Source organism: Melozone crissalis, unplaced genomic scaffold (assembly GCF_028551555.1).
Source record: "Melozone crissalis strain CALT ecotype California unplaced genomic scaffold, PUWL_Pcris_2 ptg000023l_1, whole genome shotgun sequence".
Classification (NCBI taxonomy): Eukaryota; Metazoa; Chordata; class Aves; order Passeriformes; family Passerellidae; genus Melozone; species Melozone crissalis.
The window spans coordinates 18694618-18710271 of NW_026535801.1; the positions used below are offsets into that span (position 1 = coordinate 18694618).

Below are 15654 nucleotides of genomic sequence, written 5' to 3' on the forward strand. Positions count from 1 at the left end.
TTACCCCAGTCTTTGGTCAGGAACTTTTTTGTTTCATTGCACTAGCATGTTCAGGAAAAAGCTGTATCTCAATCCCAACCATTTCTCCTATTAATGCCTAAGAAGTGGACCTGCTCTTCCCATTTTTCTCACTGCTGCACCCTCTCTCACTCCTTAGAATCATTGCACTTCTCGTTCACACCATAGTTTCTAACAAGTCCAGAATAGATTACTATATATTTATATCCTATTGCTATTGTGCATTGCTGTTTCACTTTGTTTTTCCAGTATCACCACTGTTTCCTGATGTCATTATGCACTGTAAGACTGTCTGTCCACTGAGTCTAGTACTGCTTTCATTTCTTACAGATATTTTTTCTTTTACAGTCACTTTATGTGAATTGCAAGTATTTCACCTTTTTGGGGTTTTTTTTTCAGTCAGTCAATCACTTTATTTCAGAATGGCAGCAGGCAGGGTTTTGAGTTACTCTCTGCTTCTAATTTCAGTTGCACCAATCCTGAGGAGAAGGCTCGAACCCTTGGAAGTGGCTGTGAATCATGTGGCTAAGTTTACCTGTGAGGTGGAGATGGCTCCCAATGTCAAGTTCCAGTGGTACAAAGCCGGACGAGAGATTTATGATGGGGACAAATACTCCATTCGCACCTCCAACTACCTCTCCACGCTGGAGATCCCAAGGCCTCAAGTTGTTGACTGTGGGGAATATAGCTGTAAGGCTTCCAACCAGCATGGCAGTGTAAGCTCTACAGCTGTTTTAACAGTAACTGGTAAGTACAGACCTTCAAACTCTTCTCTTTTTCCACAAAATACCGTGGTGTATTGTAATGCTTTCACTTCTATACTTGCATATGTTTATGGTAGGACTCTTGGTTGCCATCAGAATACATAATTTTGGCAGGGACTAGCGTAGAAAATGAATAACTTTTGAGAATGCTGCTTTTAAGGGCTTTCTCTATGAAGGGAATCAGTGTGAGAAAGCTTCAGAGGGAAAGAAGGAAGGGGGAAAGAGAGCAGGAAGAAACAGCATGGGCATGGGATTGCTTTGTGAATTCCCTTTTGCTTTGTACATCTTGAAGGTTTATTTCACAAGAAACACTTTTAAATCTGATTTCTTGGTGTAATAGTCACTGTGTGATTATCCTAGCACCCTAAATTTATCCTGCAACTGTACTTGCGACGCAGGTTATGCAGGTCTGCATACCTGAACATCTTTGTGCCGTCGCCAAAGGGGAGCTCTGTGACTGGGGAAATAGATCTTCTTAAATAAAAGGAGGTTTTAAGGGTTTCAGTTTGCAAATTTTTTTTTTGTCTATTGAGAGCTATACAGTGGGGTTTTTTCTTTAAAGAAAGAAAGAAACAAAAAGCCATTATAGCCATTATCTTTTGGGGGTTTCTTTTATGATGACTCTTTTTACTCTGACTTTTCTCTTTCTGGGAGGAGTTCTTATGTGGTCTGTGCTAAGTGCTAGGTGCTAGGGACTAGAAAAAGGTGCATGAACAGTGAAATGCATACAAACTTGCCCATCTTGAGAGAACAGTGAGCAAACATGTCAGTCTTGAGGGAGACTGACATATTTATTTTCACAAGGGAGACATGTCAGTCATGAGGGAGACTTTGTTTATTTTCCTTTAATTCGTACATTGCTCCAGAGATTCAAAATGCCTTCAAGCTCTGGAGCAATATATAGATTGAAGAAGTACAAAACCAAAAGCCAAAATTTATCATCTTTAACACCTCTTATCTCCTTTGCTGCTGTTTTCTTTAGCTTAAGAGTGTTCAGTCACAAGCTAGCCTCTCTTGCTGTCTGTGTCTGGCAAATGTGGCTCTACTCCTCACCTCTTGATAACATTGAACCCCTTTGTTTTGCAGAGGCATTTCCACCAACGTTTCTTACCAGACCTGAACCTATTACTACTTTTGTCGGCAAAAGTGCCAAGTTCCTGTGTACTGTTTCGGGCACTCCAGTCATCGACATCACCTGGCAGAAAGATGGAACAACTATTTCACCTTCAGACCACCATAAGATCTCCAAAGTGGAAAATAAACATGTTTTAGAAATTCCCCTTCTTACTGCTAGTGACAGAGGGGTTTACACTTGCAAAGCTTCCAACAAGTTTGGAGCTGATATTTGCCAGACTGAAATGGTCATTATAGACAAGCCCCACTTCATTAAAGATTTGCAGTCAGTACAGTCAGCAGTTAATAAAAAAATACGCCTTGAATGTCAGGTAGATGAAGACAGGAAAGTAACTGTAGGGTGGACAAAGGATGGAAACAAAATCCCTCCAGGCAAAGATTATAAGATTTACTTTGAAGACAAAATAGCCTCACTTGAGATTCCTTTGGCTAAGGTCAAGGACTCAGGCCACTATGTGTGTACTGCTTCAAATGAGGCAGGAAGCAGCTCCTCTTCTGCCAGCGTCACAGTCAGAGGTAAGATAGTTCTATGCCCCCTTTACCTTTCGTCTTCTTCAGTTCCCCATTTCTTCTTTCACAGGCAAAAGACTTCTTTGGGCTGAAATTACACTGTGAATTCTTCTCAGACCTGCCACCTGATCCACTCCCTGTGAAGTCTTTTCCCCTGCTGCCTTACAGTGCACCATGTGTTACTTCAATATTTCTTTCACCAGAGAAAATCAAGATTTGCTCCTGCCTGCAGGGTAGAGGTGGATGAAGAGGGAAAGCAAAGCCACAGAAGCTGCAGCTCAGCAAAGATTACACTGATCTCTTGTGAAGCTGTATTTTGTTCTTGCTCTGGGAAGCAATCTTTCAAAACTTTGAATTTCAGCTTTCTCTCCTTTTCCCGCTTTCCTCTTCCCCTTCCTCTTTTTACCATCTCTTCCCCTCTCTTCCCATTTTCAGAACCACCATCCTTTGTGAAGAAGGTCGATCCATCTTATTTACTGACCCCAGGTGACTCTGCACGCCTTCAATGCAAAATCAAAGGGTCTCCTGAAATCCAGGTTACTTGGTTCAAGAACAATAAGGAAATCCATGAAAGTAACACACACAGGATGTCCTTTGTCAATTCTGTGGCTGTGTTAGATATTTTGGAAATGAAAGTTGATGACACTGGGACCTACTCATGTGAAGCTGTCAACGAGGTTGGAAGTGACAGTTGCACCACCGAAGTGGTTGTCAAAGGTCTGTCCTTCTTGTTGCTGCCAGTCACATTCTTGAGAAAAACCTTCCTTACTTCTTTTTTTTTTTTTTTTTTTTGCATGGTTGACTAATTCTTTCTTACTGCTTTTATAGAGCCTCCATCTTTCATCCGAACACTTGAACCTGCAGAGCTAGTGAAGGGCACAAACCCCGTTCTTCAGTGCGAGGTTGCTGGCACTGGACCCTTTGAGATTAGCTGGTACAAAGACAAGAAGCAGATTCGCAGTAGTAAAAAATACAGGTTGACCTCTCAGAAGGCTGTTATTTCTTTGGAGGTGTCCTCATTTAATAGTGCAGATGTCGGTGAATACGAGTGTGTGATAGCTAATGAAGTCGGGAAGTGCATGTGCAGTGCCACATACATCTTGAAAGGTCAGTGGGAGAGAGAAAACTCCATTTACTGAAGGGAATGGCAAAAACCTTTTATTTCATAAAATGTCTTTTCTTTGGATTTGTGGGAGGCTGGGGAGACTGGGGACAAAGAATATCTTCTTCTCTTAAAATTCTGTGTGTATCTTGAGTCTTATCTGGCATCAAACCTGTGAATTTGAAGAACATTGAGATTAATGGGCCATTAGCTCCCAGCTGGAGAAAGCACTTCTCCAACTTGCCCGCTCTTTGGCTGAATTGCAACATGTACTGCACATACTGTCTTACAAAACTGTCTTTAAGTAGCATATTTTATGTGATGATGTAACAGTAGATGAGTATTTTTCTCTTGTGTTTTCTTTGAACTAGAACCACCATCTTTTGTTAAGAAAATTGAAAATGTGACAGCTCTGGCTGGAGATAGTGTTACATTACAGGCCGTGGTGAAAGGGTCAGAGCCTATTTCTGTGACATGGATGAAGGGCAAAGACATTATTAAAGATGATAACAATGTGAGAGTGACATTTGATCACGGTCTAGCAACACTGCAAATTACCGGAGTCCAGCTGAGCTCTGGTGGCAAATACACCTGCGTGGCTGAGAATGATGCAGGAAGTCAGTCCTGCTTTGGTGAACTAGCGGTGAAAGGTCAGTGAAGAAGTACTGTGATCCCTGCAGTCTCCCACCTGAGAGAAGAAGAAATTTTCTTTTGTCCTTAACACCAGTTGTTTAATTCTGTTGTAGAACCTGCCAAAATAATTGAAAAAGCCGAAATGATCCAGGTTACAGCAGGGGAACCAGCTATTTTGGAGTACACTGTCACAGGCACTCCAGAGCTGAAAACCAAATGGTTCAAAGATGGAAAGCCACTCCCTGCCAGCAAAAAATACAGGATCAGCTTCAAAAATAACATTGCTCAGCTCAAGTTTTATGCCGCTGAAATGCAGGACAGTGGTGAATACACCTTTGAGATATCCAATGATGTGGGCATCAGCTCTTGTACTACCAGCTTCACTGTGCTAGGTTGGTACTGCCTCTTTGCAGAGAGCCCTGTTGCTCTGCTCTGTGCCTAACAGAGCCAGAAGCAGAAGAGCATTCCTGTTTTGCTCATGTGTTCCTTTCTGTCATTTTTTTCACTCTCAACAGATCGCACTCTCCCTCCCTTCTTTACTAAACCACTGAAGAATATTGACAGCATCATTAGTGCCTCATGCCGCCTAGACTGCAAAATTTCAGGCTCTCTTCCAATGACTGTCTCATGGTTTAAGCAAGATACTGAGATCACTTCAAGTGCCAAGTATACAGTACACTTTGCAGAAGGCTCAGCATCTTTGGAAATAAAACACCTAGATGCAAATGATGCTGGGGTCTACATTTGCAGAGCCACAAACTCTGCTGGTAGCAAAGAGAGCAGTAGCACTTTGTTTATAAAAGGTTTGGCAATTTGTTTCACTTTTCTTGCTTATCTTGTGATAATACTTTTCTTTCCCAAAATACAAGCCCTCTCTTACTCATTGCATTTTTTTCCTTTCAACGCAATCCAGAGCCACCCAGCTTCACTGTAGAACCAGAATCTCAAGATGTATTGCCTGCATCAACTGTACATTTCAAAGGAATGTTTAAAGGCACAACACCACTGACAGTGAAATGGTTTAAAGGTGATACTGAGCTGGTGACAGGAGGAGCCTGCTACATTATGACAGAAGCATTAGCAAGTTACTTGGAGCTTTATGCAGTCAAACCAACTGACTCTGGAAAATACACCTGCAAAGTCTCCAATGTAGCTGGTTCAGTATCATGCAGTGCAAACTTATTTGTGAAAGGTTTGCGTTCTTGCTCTTATTTAAAATTCTAGCTGCTGGATTAACACAGCAGCACTCTTTCCTGTGTTCTTTCTCCTGAACACTCTTCTTAAATCCACAGAACCTGCTGCCTTTAAGGAGAAGCTGGAGCCGACTCATCTCATAAAGAAAGGTGGATATGCTGAACTGACCTGTGAAGTCACTGGTACTCCTGAGATTAAAATCACGTGGTTCAAGGATGATAGAGAGCTAAAAGAGAGTGACAAATACAGGATATCTTTTACAAAATCTTTGGCAATACTCCGTGTTTCAGAGGTTGATACTGAAGACAGTGGGGAATACATTTGCGAAGCCAAAAATGACGCTGGAAAAGATATCTGCAGTAGCATTGTTACAGTCAAAGGTGTGTGTGACATCCAGCCACACAGTTTGTATCTTTAGACTCAAGTGGTACCGGCTTCAAAAGTATGATTAATGCAAATTGCACTTTCTTTTTCACACTGTAGAGTCACCTTATTTTAGCAAGGAGTTTCAATCCATGGAAGTCTTGAAGGATTCTGATGTGGTTTTGGAGTGTGAGGTGCTTGGCACGCCTCCCTTTGAAGTGTTCTGGGTGAAAGATGATAAACCCGTGCGGAGCAGTAAGAAGCACAGAATAAGCATTGAGAAATCTTTGATTAGCCTCCACGTTTTCAGGTTTGATGCTTCTGATGTTGGGGAGTATCAGTGTAGAGTAACAAACGATGTTGGGAGCTGCCTCTGCCGTTCAGAGGTCACACTGAAAGGTTAGTGCAAGGTGCAGAACACCACTAGCATGCTCTTATCCCAGTGTGGTTTTCCATGCCACACTGTTTGTTACACACCAGGCTTGTATTTATATAACCACTTTCTTCCTGCCAGAGCCTCCACAATTTTTGAAGAAGATAGAAAACATTAGCTCCCTTCGAGGGGGAACAGTTGTGTTTCAGGCTGCTATTAAAGGTTCCTTGCCCATCACTGTGTCCTGGTTGAAAGACAATGATGAAGTGATTGAAGACAACAATATCAAAATGACCTTTGTGAACAATGTTGCCACTCTTATGGTGAGATCTATTGAGCTGAAACATGATGGGAAATATTTCTGTCAGGCTAAAAACGAGGCAGGAATTCAGAGGTGTTCTGCTCTGCTGACTGTCAAAGGTTGGTCTTACCCTAAGGCTTGCAATGATCTGGGACAGTTCCCTTGTGATTTTTACAGATGTGCTTAACAATCTATCTGCTTGTTTACAACAGAACCTGCTACAATTGTGGACAAGGCTGTGTCAATAGATGTGACTGAGGGAGACCCAGCTACCTTGCAGTGTAAATTTTCAGGAACAAAACCTATTACGGCCAAATGGTTCAAAGATGGCAAGGAACTGACGTTGGGCCCAAAATATAAGATCAGTGTTACAGATACCGTCTCAGTCTTAAAGGTGCTTTATGCAGATAAGAAAGATAGTGGAGAATACATTTTTGAGGTGCAAAATGATGTCGGGAGCAGTAGCTGTTCTGCCAGCATTAATGTCCTAGGTGTGTATGGGCTTTCTCTTATTATTGCTTTTAGATACCAAATCTTTTCTCCTGAGCGGATGTGGGCCACAATCACTGTTGAATTTTTATATTTTGTCTTTTTACTCTGTCTTGGATAGATCTCATTATACCACCTAAATTCACCAAAAAACTCAAGAAAATGGACAGCATTAAGGGGTCTTTTGTCCACCTGGAGTGCATAGTGTCTGGTTCGCATCCTATAAGTATTCAGTGGTATAAGGATGGTCAAGAAATAACAGCAAGTGAAAAGCACAAATACTCTTTCCATGATAATACTGCGTTTCTGGAAATAAATAAACTGGAAGGCACAGATAGTGGCTCTTACACTTGTGAAGCAACAAATAAAGCAGGAAGCAGCCAATGCAGCGGGTTTTTAACAGTAAAAGGTTTGAGTTCCTTCTTTGTCTTCTGTTAGGTCTCTCATGCATAGTTTTGGATTTCCCCATCTCAGAGTAATCCCCTTTCTTCCTTTTTGCATGTTATAGAGCCACCATATTTTGTGGAAAAGCCCCAGTCTCAAGAGGTTGTGCCCAATGCTAGGGTTCAGTTCAAAGCGCTGGTGAAAGGGTCTACTCCTCTGCAGATAAAGTGGTTTAAAGACAGCCAGGAGCTCCTATCTGGAGCCAGTCGATCTGTCTGGAAGGATGACACTTCTAGCGTTCTGGAGCTCTTCTCAGCTAGGACATCTGATTCTGGGAACTACACTTGTCAGATAAGCAATGACGTGGGGACTGCAACCTGCAAAGCAACTCTGTTTGTAAAAGGTGTGCAACCCAATCTTCTAATTTTTTGGGTTCTGATTTTTATGTGCAGTTTTGGTGGGAGGGAGAGGAGACCTTTTAGCCTTTTTTTTTTTTTAATTTTGAGTTTTTTTATTCCTACCTTGCATATCATAAAGCCTGAACTTCTCTGTCCATCTTCTAGAGCCCCCCAGATTTATTCAGATGCCAACTTCTGTAGTAGCTTTGCGTGAAGGACAGTCCACCACTTTTGAGTGCCAGGTAGTAGGCACGCCAGAGATCCACATTACATGGTACCTGGATGGAAATGAAGTGACTGACAAAGCTAAGTACGGCATCTCCTTCATAGATGGTTTAGCCACTTTGAGAGTCACTCAAGCCAGAGTGGCAGATAGTGGGATTTATGTTTGTGAAGCCCACAATGATGCAGGTAGCGAGAGCTGCAGCGTCGAGCTGAAAGTAAAAGGTTGGTTTTGAACATCTTGTCATCTCTGTCACATATCTGGGGTGAGGAAGTAGGAGATACTTCTTCTCCCCTCAAAAATATTTGAAGTTATTATCTACTTTCCCCTCATTCTTCTTTGTAGAGCCTCCAACCTTTGTTCGGGAGTTGCGTCCCACCGAGGTAGTGAAGGGCTCAGAGGCCACACTAGAGTGTGAGGTGTCTGGTACCCCTCCATTTGAGGTGAAGTGGCTGAAGAACAATAAGGAGATGTTCAGCAGCAAGAAATACACCATCTCCACCAAAGAATCAGTATTTACTCTTACTGTGGCTAACTGTGACATCTCGGATGTTGGTGAATATCAGTGTATTATATCAAATGAAGGAGGGAGCTGTTCTTGCAGCACAAGACTCAGTTTAAAAGGTCAGTCCTCTAGGAGGCACACCTCAAAGATTATATGCCCAGCTAAAGTGTAGCCAGTGGGATTACTTTATATGATCTCTCTTTCTCCTCTTCCCTTTCTATGACTTCTCTTCTGAACAACAAACAAAACTCACACCACAGAACCACCATCCTTTGTCAAGAAGCTGGAGAACGTCACTAGCGTTTTGAAAGGCGATGCATTGTTTCAGTGTGTCGTAGCAGGTGCTCAACCCCTATCTGTGTCATGGATAAAAGATGAGAAAATACTAGAAGATGATGAGCACCACCACATTACCTTCGAGAACAGGGTGGCCACACTGAAGCTTACTAATGTTGACCTCAGCCACAGAGGGAGATATACCTGTCAGGCAAAGAACGAATCTGGCGTGGAGAAGTGTTTTGCTTTGCTTTTTGTTCAAGGTGTGTACAAATCGTAACCTTGATGAGTACTTGGAAAGTCAGTTCCCTACCTATGTAGCTAACTGCTGTAATTTTTATACTCTTTATACCTCAGAGCCTGCACAGATCATAGAAAAGGCTAAATCACTTAAAGTCACTGAAAAAGACCCCGTGACTTTGGAGTGTACTGTGGCTGGGACACCAGAGCTCCGAATAAGATGGTACAAAGATGGCAAGCAGCTCCTGCCCAGTAGATACTACACAATGAGCTTTGAAAACAATGTGGCCAGTTTCAGGATTGAACCTGTATCAAAGGAGGATAGTGGCACATACAGTTTTAAGGTTGAAAATGACTTCGGAAGTAGCACCTGTGAAGCTGTTCTGACTGTGCTAGGTTTGTATTGCCAATCCATCAAGGAGGAAATGAAAAATAGTCTCCGTGAAAGATTATCAAGAAGTTAACTGGTGTGGTTTTGCTATTTTTTTTTTGTGTTGGGCAGATCAATCAATTCCTCCTGTATTTATCAAAAAGCTAACCAAAAAGGATACCATTCTGGGATCTTCTATCCAAATGGAGTGTAAAGTCTCTGGGTCACTCCCAATTGTTGCAAAATGGTTTAAGGATGGAAAAGAAATAACTGACAGTGCAAAATATAGAAGCCTGTGCCATGAGAACACTATGTCACTCGAGATTGCTAACCTAGAGCTGGCAGACAGTGCAAATTACACATGCAGTGTCTCTAATGTTGCTGGAAACGATTCTTGCAGTGCTGTCCTGACTGTGAAAGGTTTGAAACTCTTTTACTACTTCTTATCTATGATAAATGCTGGGAAAATCTTATACTAACACTCTTATACATCTTAATATTAACACTGGAAATGGTCCCCATGCTTGCCTCACTGATTTTCTTCATTCTTAGACATTTCTGATGTAACTGTGTCTTTTTCTTAAAAACTGCAGAGCCACCAAGCTTCTTAGTAAAACCTGAAAGCCAGCAAGCCATACCAGATTCAACAGTGGAGTTTAAGGCCACACTGAAAGGAACACCACCCTTTACAATAAAGTGGTTCAAAGAAGACTTAGAACTTGTATCTGGTCCAACTTGTTTCATTGGGATTGAAGGTTCAACTGGATTCTTAACCCTCTATTCAGTGGATTCTTCTAGGAGTGGGCACTACACTTGCCATGTTTCAAACGATGTTGGCAGTGACTCTTGCACTACAACACTGTTGGTAACAGGTGTGCACTCTTTCTTGTTGTGTTGTTATCTTTTTGTCTCCTTCTTCTCCTTTCTTTTTGTCAAGCCCACCTTGGTGATCTTTGATACACTGCCAAGTGAATTCCCTACCCTGTGTTTGCAACCCACCGTTGTTTGGCTCTTTTCCCACCATTTTCTCTCCAGTATTATCTCAGATCTTCCTGACCCCACTTTTTTTGGTTTTTTAGAACCCCCCAAGTTTGCTAAGAAGCTAGAGGCAACAAAAGTAGTCAAGCAGGGTGACTCAGCCCGGCTTGAGTGCAAAGTAAGTGGATCTCCAGAGATGAAAGTAGTGTGGTTCAGAAACGACCATGAAATTGTTGCCAGTGAAAAATTCCGGACATCATTCATTGACTCTGTGGCGGTGCTTGAAATGAATCATCTCAGCACTGATGAGAGCGGTGACTACATCTGTGAAGCTCACAACCCTGCCGGCAAGGCCAGCTGTAGCACCAAAGTCACAGTGAAAGGTTAGCTGTCCTCTTGTTTTCCAGCTGCAACTTATTTTTCCCCTGGTGGCTGTATCCCTTAGAAATACACAGGAACATGAGATTAATTAATTTCAGGACTGCCCTGTTCTTCATGTCACGTTTGTTTCTTGATGCCCCCTCATCTTCTCTGCCAGTGTCTAAACAAGAGAGATGATGTTCTTAATGCAGATGAGTACTAAACTAGTTTTTCCCCAGTTCTACAATTTTAATATCCAAGACAGTTTGTAGTGGGAATTGCTATATCAAGAAGCTGACATACAAAGAGAAAGAACAAACACAAACTGACTAATGTCAGTTTTACACCCTGCATGGGAGATTTATACCAGCTAAATAAGACCTGTACCCTCTCTGCCAAAGGTCTGTTTACCTTTTCAAAAGGGGAGCTAAGGGCTCTTAATGCTCACCTTTGTACAAGCTCATTTCACATTGTGCCCAGAAAAAGAGGGAAGCCTTGCCCATTCTGTAGTTATTCTCAGCAGTCCTGTTTTCCAGAAGCTGGTATCTTTAGAATCTTTGTTGATCAAAGAGCTTCAGACTACTTTCTAAATGTTCCTTTCTTCCCTTGTTAGAACCTCCTGTCTTTAGCAGGAAGCCTTCTCCAGTAGACATTGTCAGAGGCTCTGAGGTTAGCCTGGAATGTGAGATTTCAGGAACACCTCCATTTGACGTTGCCTGGTACAAAGACAGGAGACAAATCCGCAGTAGTAAGAAGTACAAGGTTACAGCCAAAAACTACCACACGAGCGTTCGCATTCTTAATGTCGAAGCTGCAGACATTGGTGAATATCAGTGCAAAGCACAGAACGATGTAGGAAGTGACACTTGTATTTGCACTGTGAAGCTGAAAGGTAAAGTACTGGTACATGTGTCTTCTGCAGCGCTCCCAAGGGCGCTGCATTGCTCTTCCTTGTGGAAACACTGTGAGTATTTACTATAACTGCATATTTCTTCTTCAGAACCACCAAAATTCTTGACTAAAATAAACAGCATGACAGTTGTGGTTGGTGAACCAGTAGAGTTACAAGCAAGAGTGGAGGGCTCCCAGCCAATTTCTGTGCAGTGGCTTAAGGACAAAGAGGAAATTATCAGAGAAAGTGAGACCACAAAGATCACATTTATAGAAAATATTGCAACTTTGCAATTTGTGCGCACAGAGACCAGCAGTGCTGGAAAATACACCTGTCAGATCACAAATGATGCTGGAAGTCGCGAGTGTATGGCTACCCTAACTATTCTAGGTAGGTAAAAAGCACAAATACATGGAAGTTTCTTTTTAAAGTTAGAAACTTGGCTTTTTTTTATCAGCTGTATACTTTGCTTATGCCTCTGAGTTCAAAACAAAGAAAACAGAATCCTTCTCTCCCCAACAAGCAGAAGTCAGGTTCCATATTTCCAGTAGTCCAGCAATAGAGTTGGAAGGAACAACTCTATATTTCAGTCATGCCTGCTCGGAGAGGGAGATCAAAATATTTTATATTTTAAATGAAAAGACACTTTAAAATTATTTAAAATATTTTAAAATATTTTTACTTATTTTTGGAAAGTATTTCAAATTTACAGTTTTAAAGTAACAGAAAGGATGGAAAAAACAGCTGTAAAAAAAAAGCTGTAAAAAACTCCACACCCCAAGAAATCAAAATTTCCTTAGTATCAAATGTGTAAGCCCCATCTCATAATGCTATAATACTTACAGTTAATACTTATCAAACCCTGTTTTAACCATATATATTACCCATCTCTCCTTCCAGAGCCTGCAGTCATTGTAGAGAAAGCAGAGCCAATGAAAGTTACTATAGGAGATGCCTGTACTTTGGAATGCAAAGTAGCAGGCACACCACAGCTTTCCACTGGCTGGTTCAAGGATGGCAAAGAACTGACCAGCAGCCAAAAATACAGAATCACTTTCCTCAATAATGTATCTACACTTAAAATTATGGATGCAGAAAAGGAAGATGGTGGATTGTACACTTTTGCTGTGCAAAACGACGTGGGGAAAAGCAGTTGCACAGCATCAGTTGATGTTTTAGGTTGGTTGGGTAGCTTGTCTTCTATCTTTTACAAAAGCTTTTGTTTGGCCATTCTCTGTCCTTTACTCATTTTCTCTCTAACCATGGATTTATTATGTTTTCTTATGCAGACCGAATCATTCCTCCTTCTTTCACAAGAAAAATAAAGGACAGCCCTTGTGTTCTGGGTTCCTCAGCACTGCTGGAATGTAAAGTGTCAGGTTCACCTCCTATTTCTGTTGCCTGGTTCCAAAATGGACTTAAGCTAGTCAGTGGAGAAAAACATCAAATGTCCTTTTCAGATAACCTATGTGTTTTAGAAATTAATTCACTGAGTCACTCAGATACTGGCACTTACACCTGCAAAGCTACCAACACAGCTGGCTCAGATGAATGCAGTGCTGTATTGACTGTACAAGGTGGGTATATAATGGTCAGGAAGCTCTCTGAGCTATTCTTTTGCTCTTTCTCTCTTGAAATTATCTGCAGTCTTTTGTAAATATTCTTGGGGACAATTATTGACAGAAAAATAAAGATTTTGCTCTTTATCTTCAGTAGGTGTGTGGAAATACCGGAGCTATGCTGCAGCAATTTGTCTTATCTATCTTTTTCTTTTGTGTATTTAGAGCCACCTTCTTTTGAGAGGACCCCAGAGCCTCTGGATGTACTGCCAGGCACAAGCATCACTTTCACATGTGTTGTCAGAGGAACCCCTCCTTTTAAAGTTAACTGGTTTAGAGGGGCCAATGAACTTGTGCCAGGGGACAAATGCAATATCTACTTGGAGGAGTCCGTTGTGGAGCTTGAGTTATTTGATGTAACTCCTCCTCAAAGCGGAGAGTACACTTGTCTAGTGACTAATGATGCTGGCAGGGTAAATTGTACAACACACCTCACAGTAAAAGGTTTGTAAAGATGATGTCTCTCCATTTACCTTAAATTATTGTTTCCTTCTCTCCACTTGACATGTTGTGCTCAACATTTGTGACTTACTTTCATTAGAGCCAGCTGTCTTTGTAAAGAAACTGAGTGATCAGTATGTGGAGCCTGGCAAGCCCATCATCCTAGAGGGCACTTACACAGGCAGCCTGCCCATCTCTGTGTCATGGAAGAAGAATGGCCACACCATCACACAATCTCAGAAGTGTAGTATCACCACCACAGAGAAAACCTGCATCCTAGAAATACTTGACAGCACCAAAGAAGATGCAGGAGAATACACTTGCCATGTTGAAAATGAGGCAGGAAGAGATGTTTGTGAGGCTGTAGTCTCTACCCTAGGTGTGTGCTCCCTTTGCTTCTTTTCCTTGCCTTTTTTTTTTGAAGTGTATGCTTTCCAAAACCTGGCACACAATAAGCCTGTCTAATTGCTTCTCTTTTTTTAGAACCTCCCTACTTTGTTACACACTTGGAACCTCTTGAGGTGTCAGTTGGGTCTTACACAACATTGCAATGTCACGTTGCTGGAACACCAGAAATTACTGTGTCTTGGTACAAAGGTGATACGAAACTCAGGTCTACTCCTGAGTATAAAGTGTTCTTTAAAGACAATGTTGCTACACTTATCTTCAACAAAGTGGCTAGCAGCGACAGTGGAGAATATATCTGCAAGGCAGAAAACAGTGTAGGAACTGCATCTACAAAGGCTCTCTTAACAGTTCAAGGTGATGATTTTATATTAGCTTGCTAAAACTCTTTTTGTCTTGCCAAACTATAAAAAGTTGCTACCTGGGGTGTATTTATCCTTTACTTGCTTTCTTCCAGAACGCAAACAACCACCTTCCTTTGCAAGAAAATTAAAGGACCTCGAGCACCCTGCTGGTTTGCCCCTTAAGCTCATGTGTCGGCTCAATGGCTCAGAGCCCATTACTGTCACTTGGCACAAAGATGGTGTGCTGCTAAAGGATGACCATAATGTGCACACATCCTTTGTAGATAATGTTGCAGTGCTGCAACTGGTGCGAACCGAGATGAATCACACTGGGCAATACACCTGCACAGCCACCAACTCTGTGGGCACTGCCACCTCAAGTGCTAGGCTCACAGTGGCAGGTGTGTTGGCTTATAAAACTTTTACTTGTATCACAAGCTCTTCTCTCTTATTTCATGCATGCAATGGTACCTGTGTGTTGGATTAGCTTTTTTCTGAGATATGAGTATTACATGGCTTTCTTGTGTTTCTAGAACCCAAGCAAGCACCTGTCTTCGACATCAAACCAGAATCTATTGATGTGCCTTTTGGAGAAAGTGCTGATTTTGAATGCCACGTTACGGGAGCCCAGCCAATACACATAACGTGGTCCAAGGATGGTCGGGAGATCCGAACTGGAGGAAATTTCAATATTACATTCACAGCCAACACAGCTCACCTTCGAGTGCTCAGAGTGGGTAAAGGAGACTCTGGCCAATATACTTGCCAAGCTAGTAATGAAGCTGGGAAAGACTTCTGCTCAGCCCAACTCAGCGTCAAAGGTATTAAGTCACCTTTGTTTGTGCATTTTCTTTTTCTTTGGTAAAGAGATCTCTTTGTCTTTGATCTTCTACCATTCCTAGTTTAGAAATATATCGAAAGTAGCTTTCTAGACTGCAGGCATAAATCATGTAATGACCTTCTCCCATCATACTGTGTAACTGCAGAAGGTTTGTGTACCTGCAAAATCTCAAAGGAGAAAGGTATCTGTGTGAACCTGTTTGTATGGAGAGTTGCACTCACACTGCTTTTTACTTTAATAACTGTAGTCACTGTGGTAGTCACTCATAGCAATTGCTATATGGAAAATTATTAGTAAATACAGCTCTACCTTGCATTTGTTGGCCTGCATAGGTGACTCTTTCAAATTTGATAAAGATTTCAGTTGATTTAATCTAGACTGTGAATCACCTAATTTCTTAATGCAGAAATATACTTTCAAGATGTCTAAGCAAGTGAAACGATCCCTACCGTGTTTCCGTTGCTCCCAGGGATGAAGGGCTTGTCAAATCTTTCACG

At 41.7% G+C, this 15654-nt stretch overlaps 1 protein-coding gene across 1 annotated transcript in view; it reads left to right on the forward strand.

Annotated features, from left to right (window-relative positions):
- TTN (titin) overlaps positions 1–15654 on the forward strand; it is a 234902-nt gene that overhangs the window by 50452 nt on the left and 168796 nt on the right. The window contains 30 exon segments of the mRNA XM_054277824.1: positions 487–765; positions 1869–2432; positions 2862–3143; positions 3255–3533; positions 3900–4178; positions 4275–4553; positions 4677–4964; positions 5075–5353; positions 5454–5735; positions 5839–6117; positions 6233–6511; positions 6605–6883; positions 7003–7290; positions 7390–7668; positions 7829–8110; positions 8232–8510; positions 8652–8930; positions 9025–9303; positions 9410–9697; positions 9871–10149; positions 10357–10638; positions 11229–11507; positions 11616–11897; positions 12408–12686; positions 12797–13084; positions 13292–13570; positions 13668–13946; positions 14051–14329; positions 14430–14717; positions 14850–15137. Coding sequence (XP_054133799.1) covers positions 487–765; positions 1869–2432; positions 2862–3143; positions 3255–3533; positions 3900–4178; positions 4275–4553; positions 4677–4964; positions 5075–5353; positions 5454–5735; positions 5839–6117; positions 6233–6511; positions 6605–6883; positions 7003–7290; positions 7390–7668; positions 7829–8110; positions 8232–8510; positions 8652–8930; positions 9025–9303; positions 9410–9697; positions 9871–10149; positions 10357–10638; positions 11229–11507; positions 11616–11897; positions 12408–12686; positions 12797–13084; positions 13292–13570; positions 13668–13946; positions 14051–14329; positions 14430–14717; positions 14850–15137 — 8724 coding nt within the window.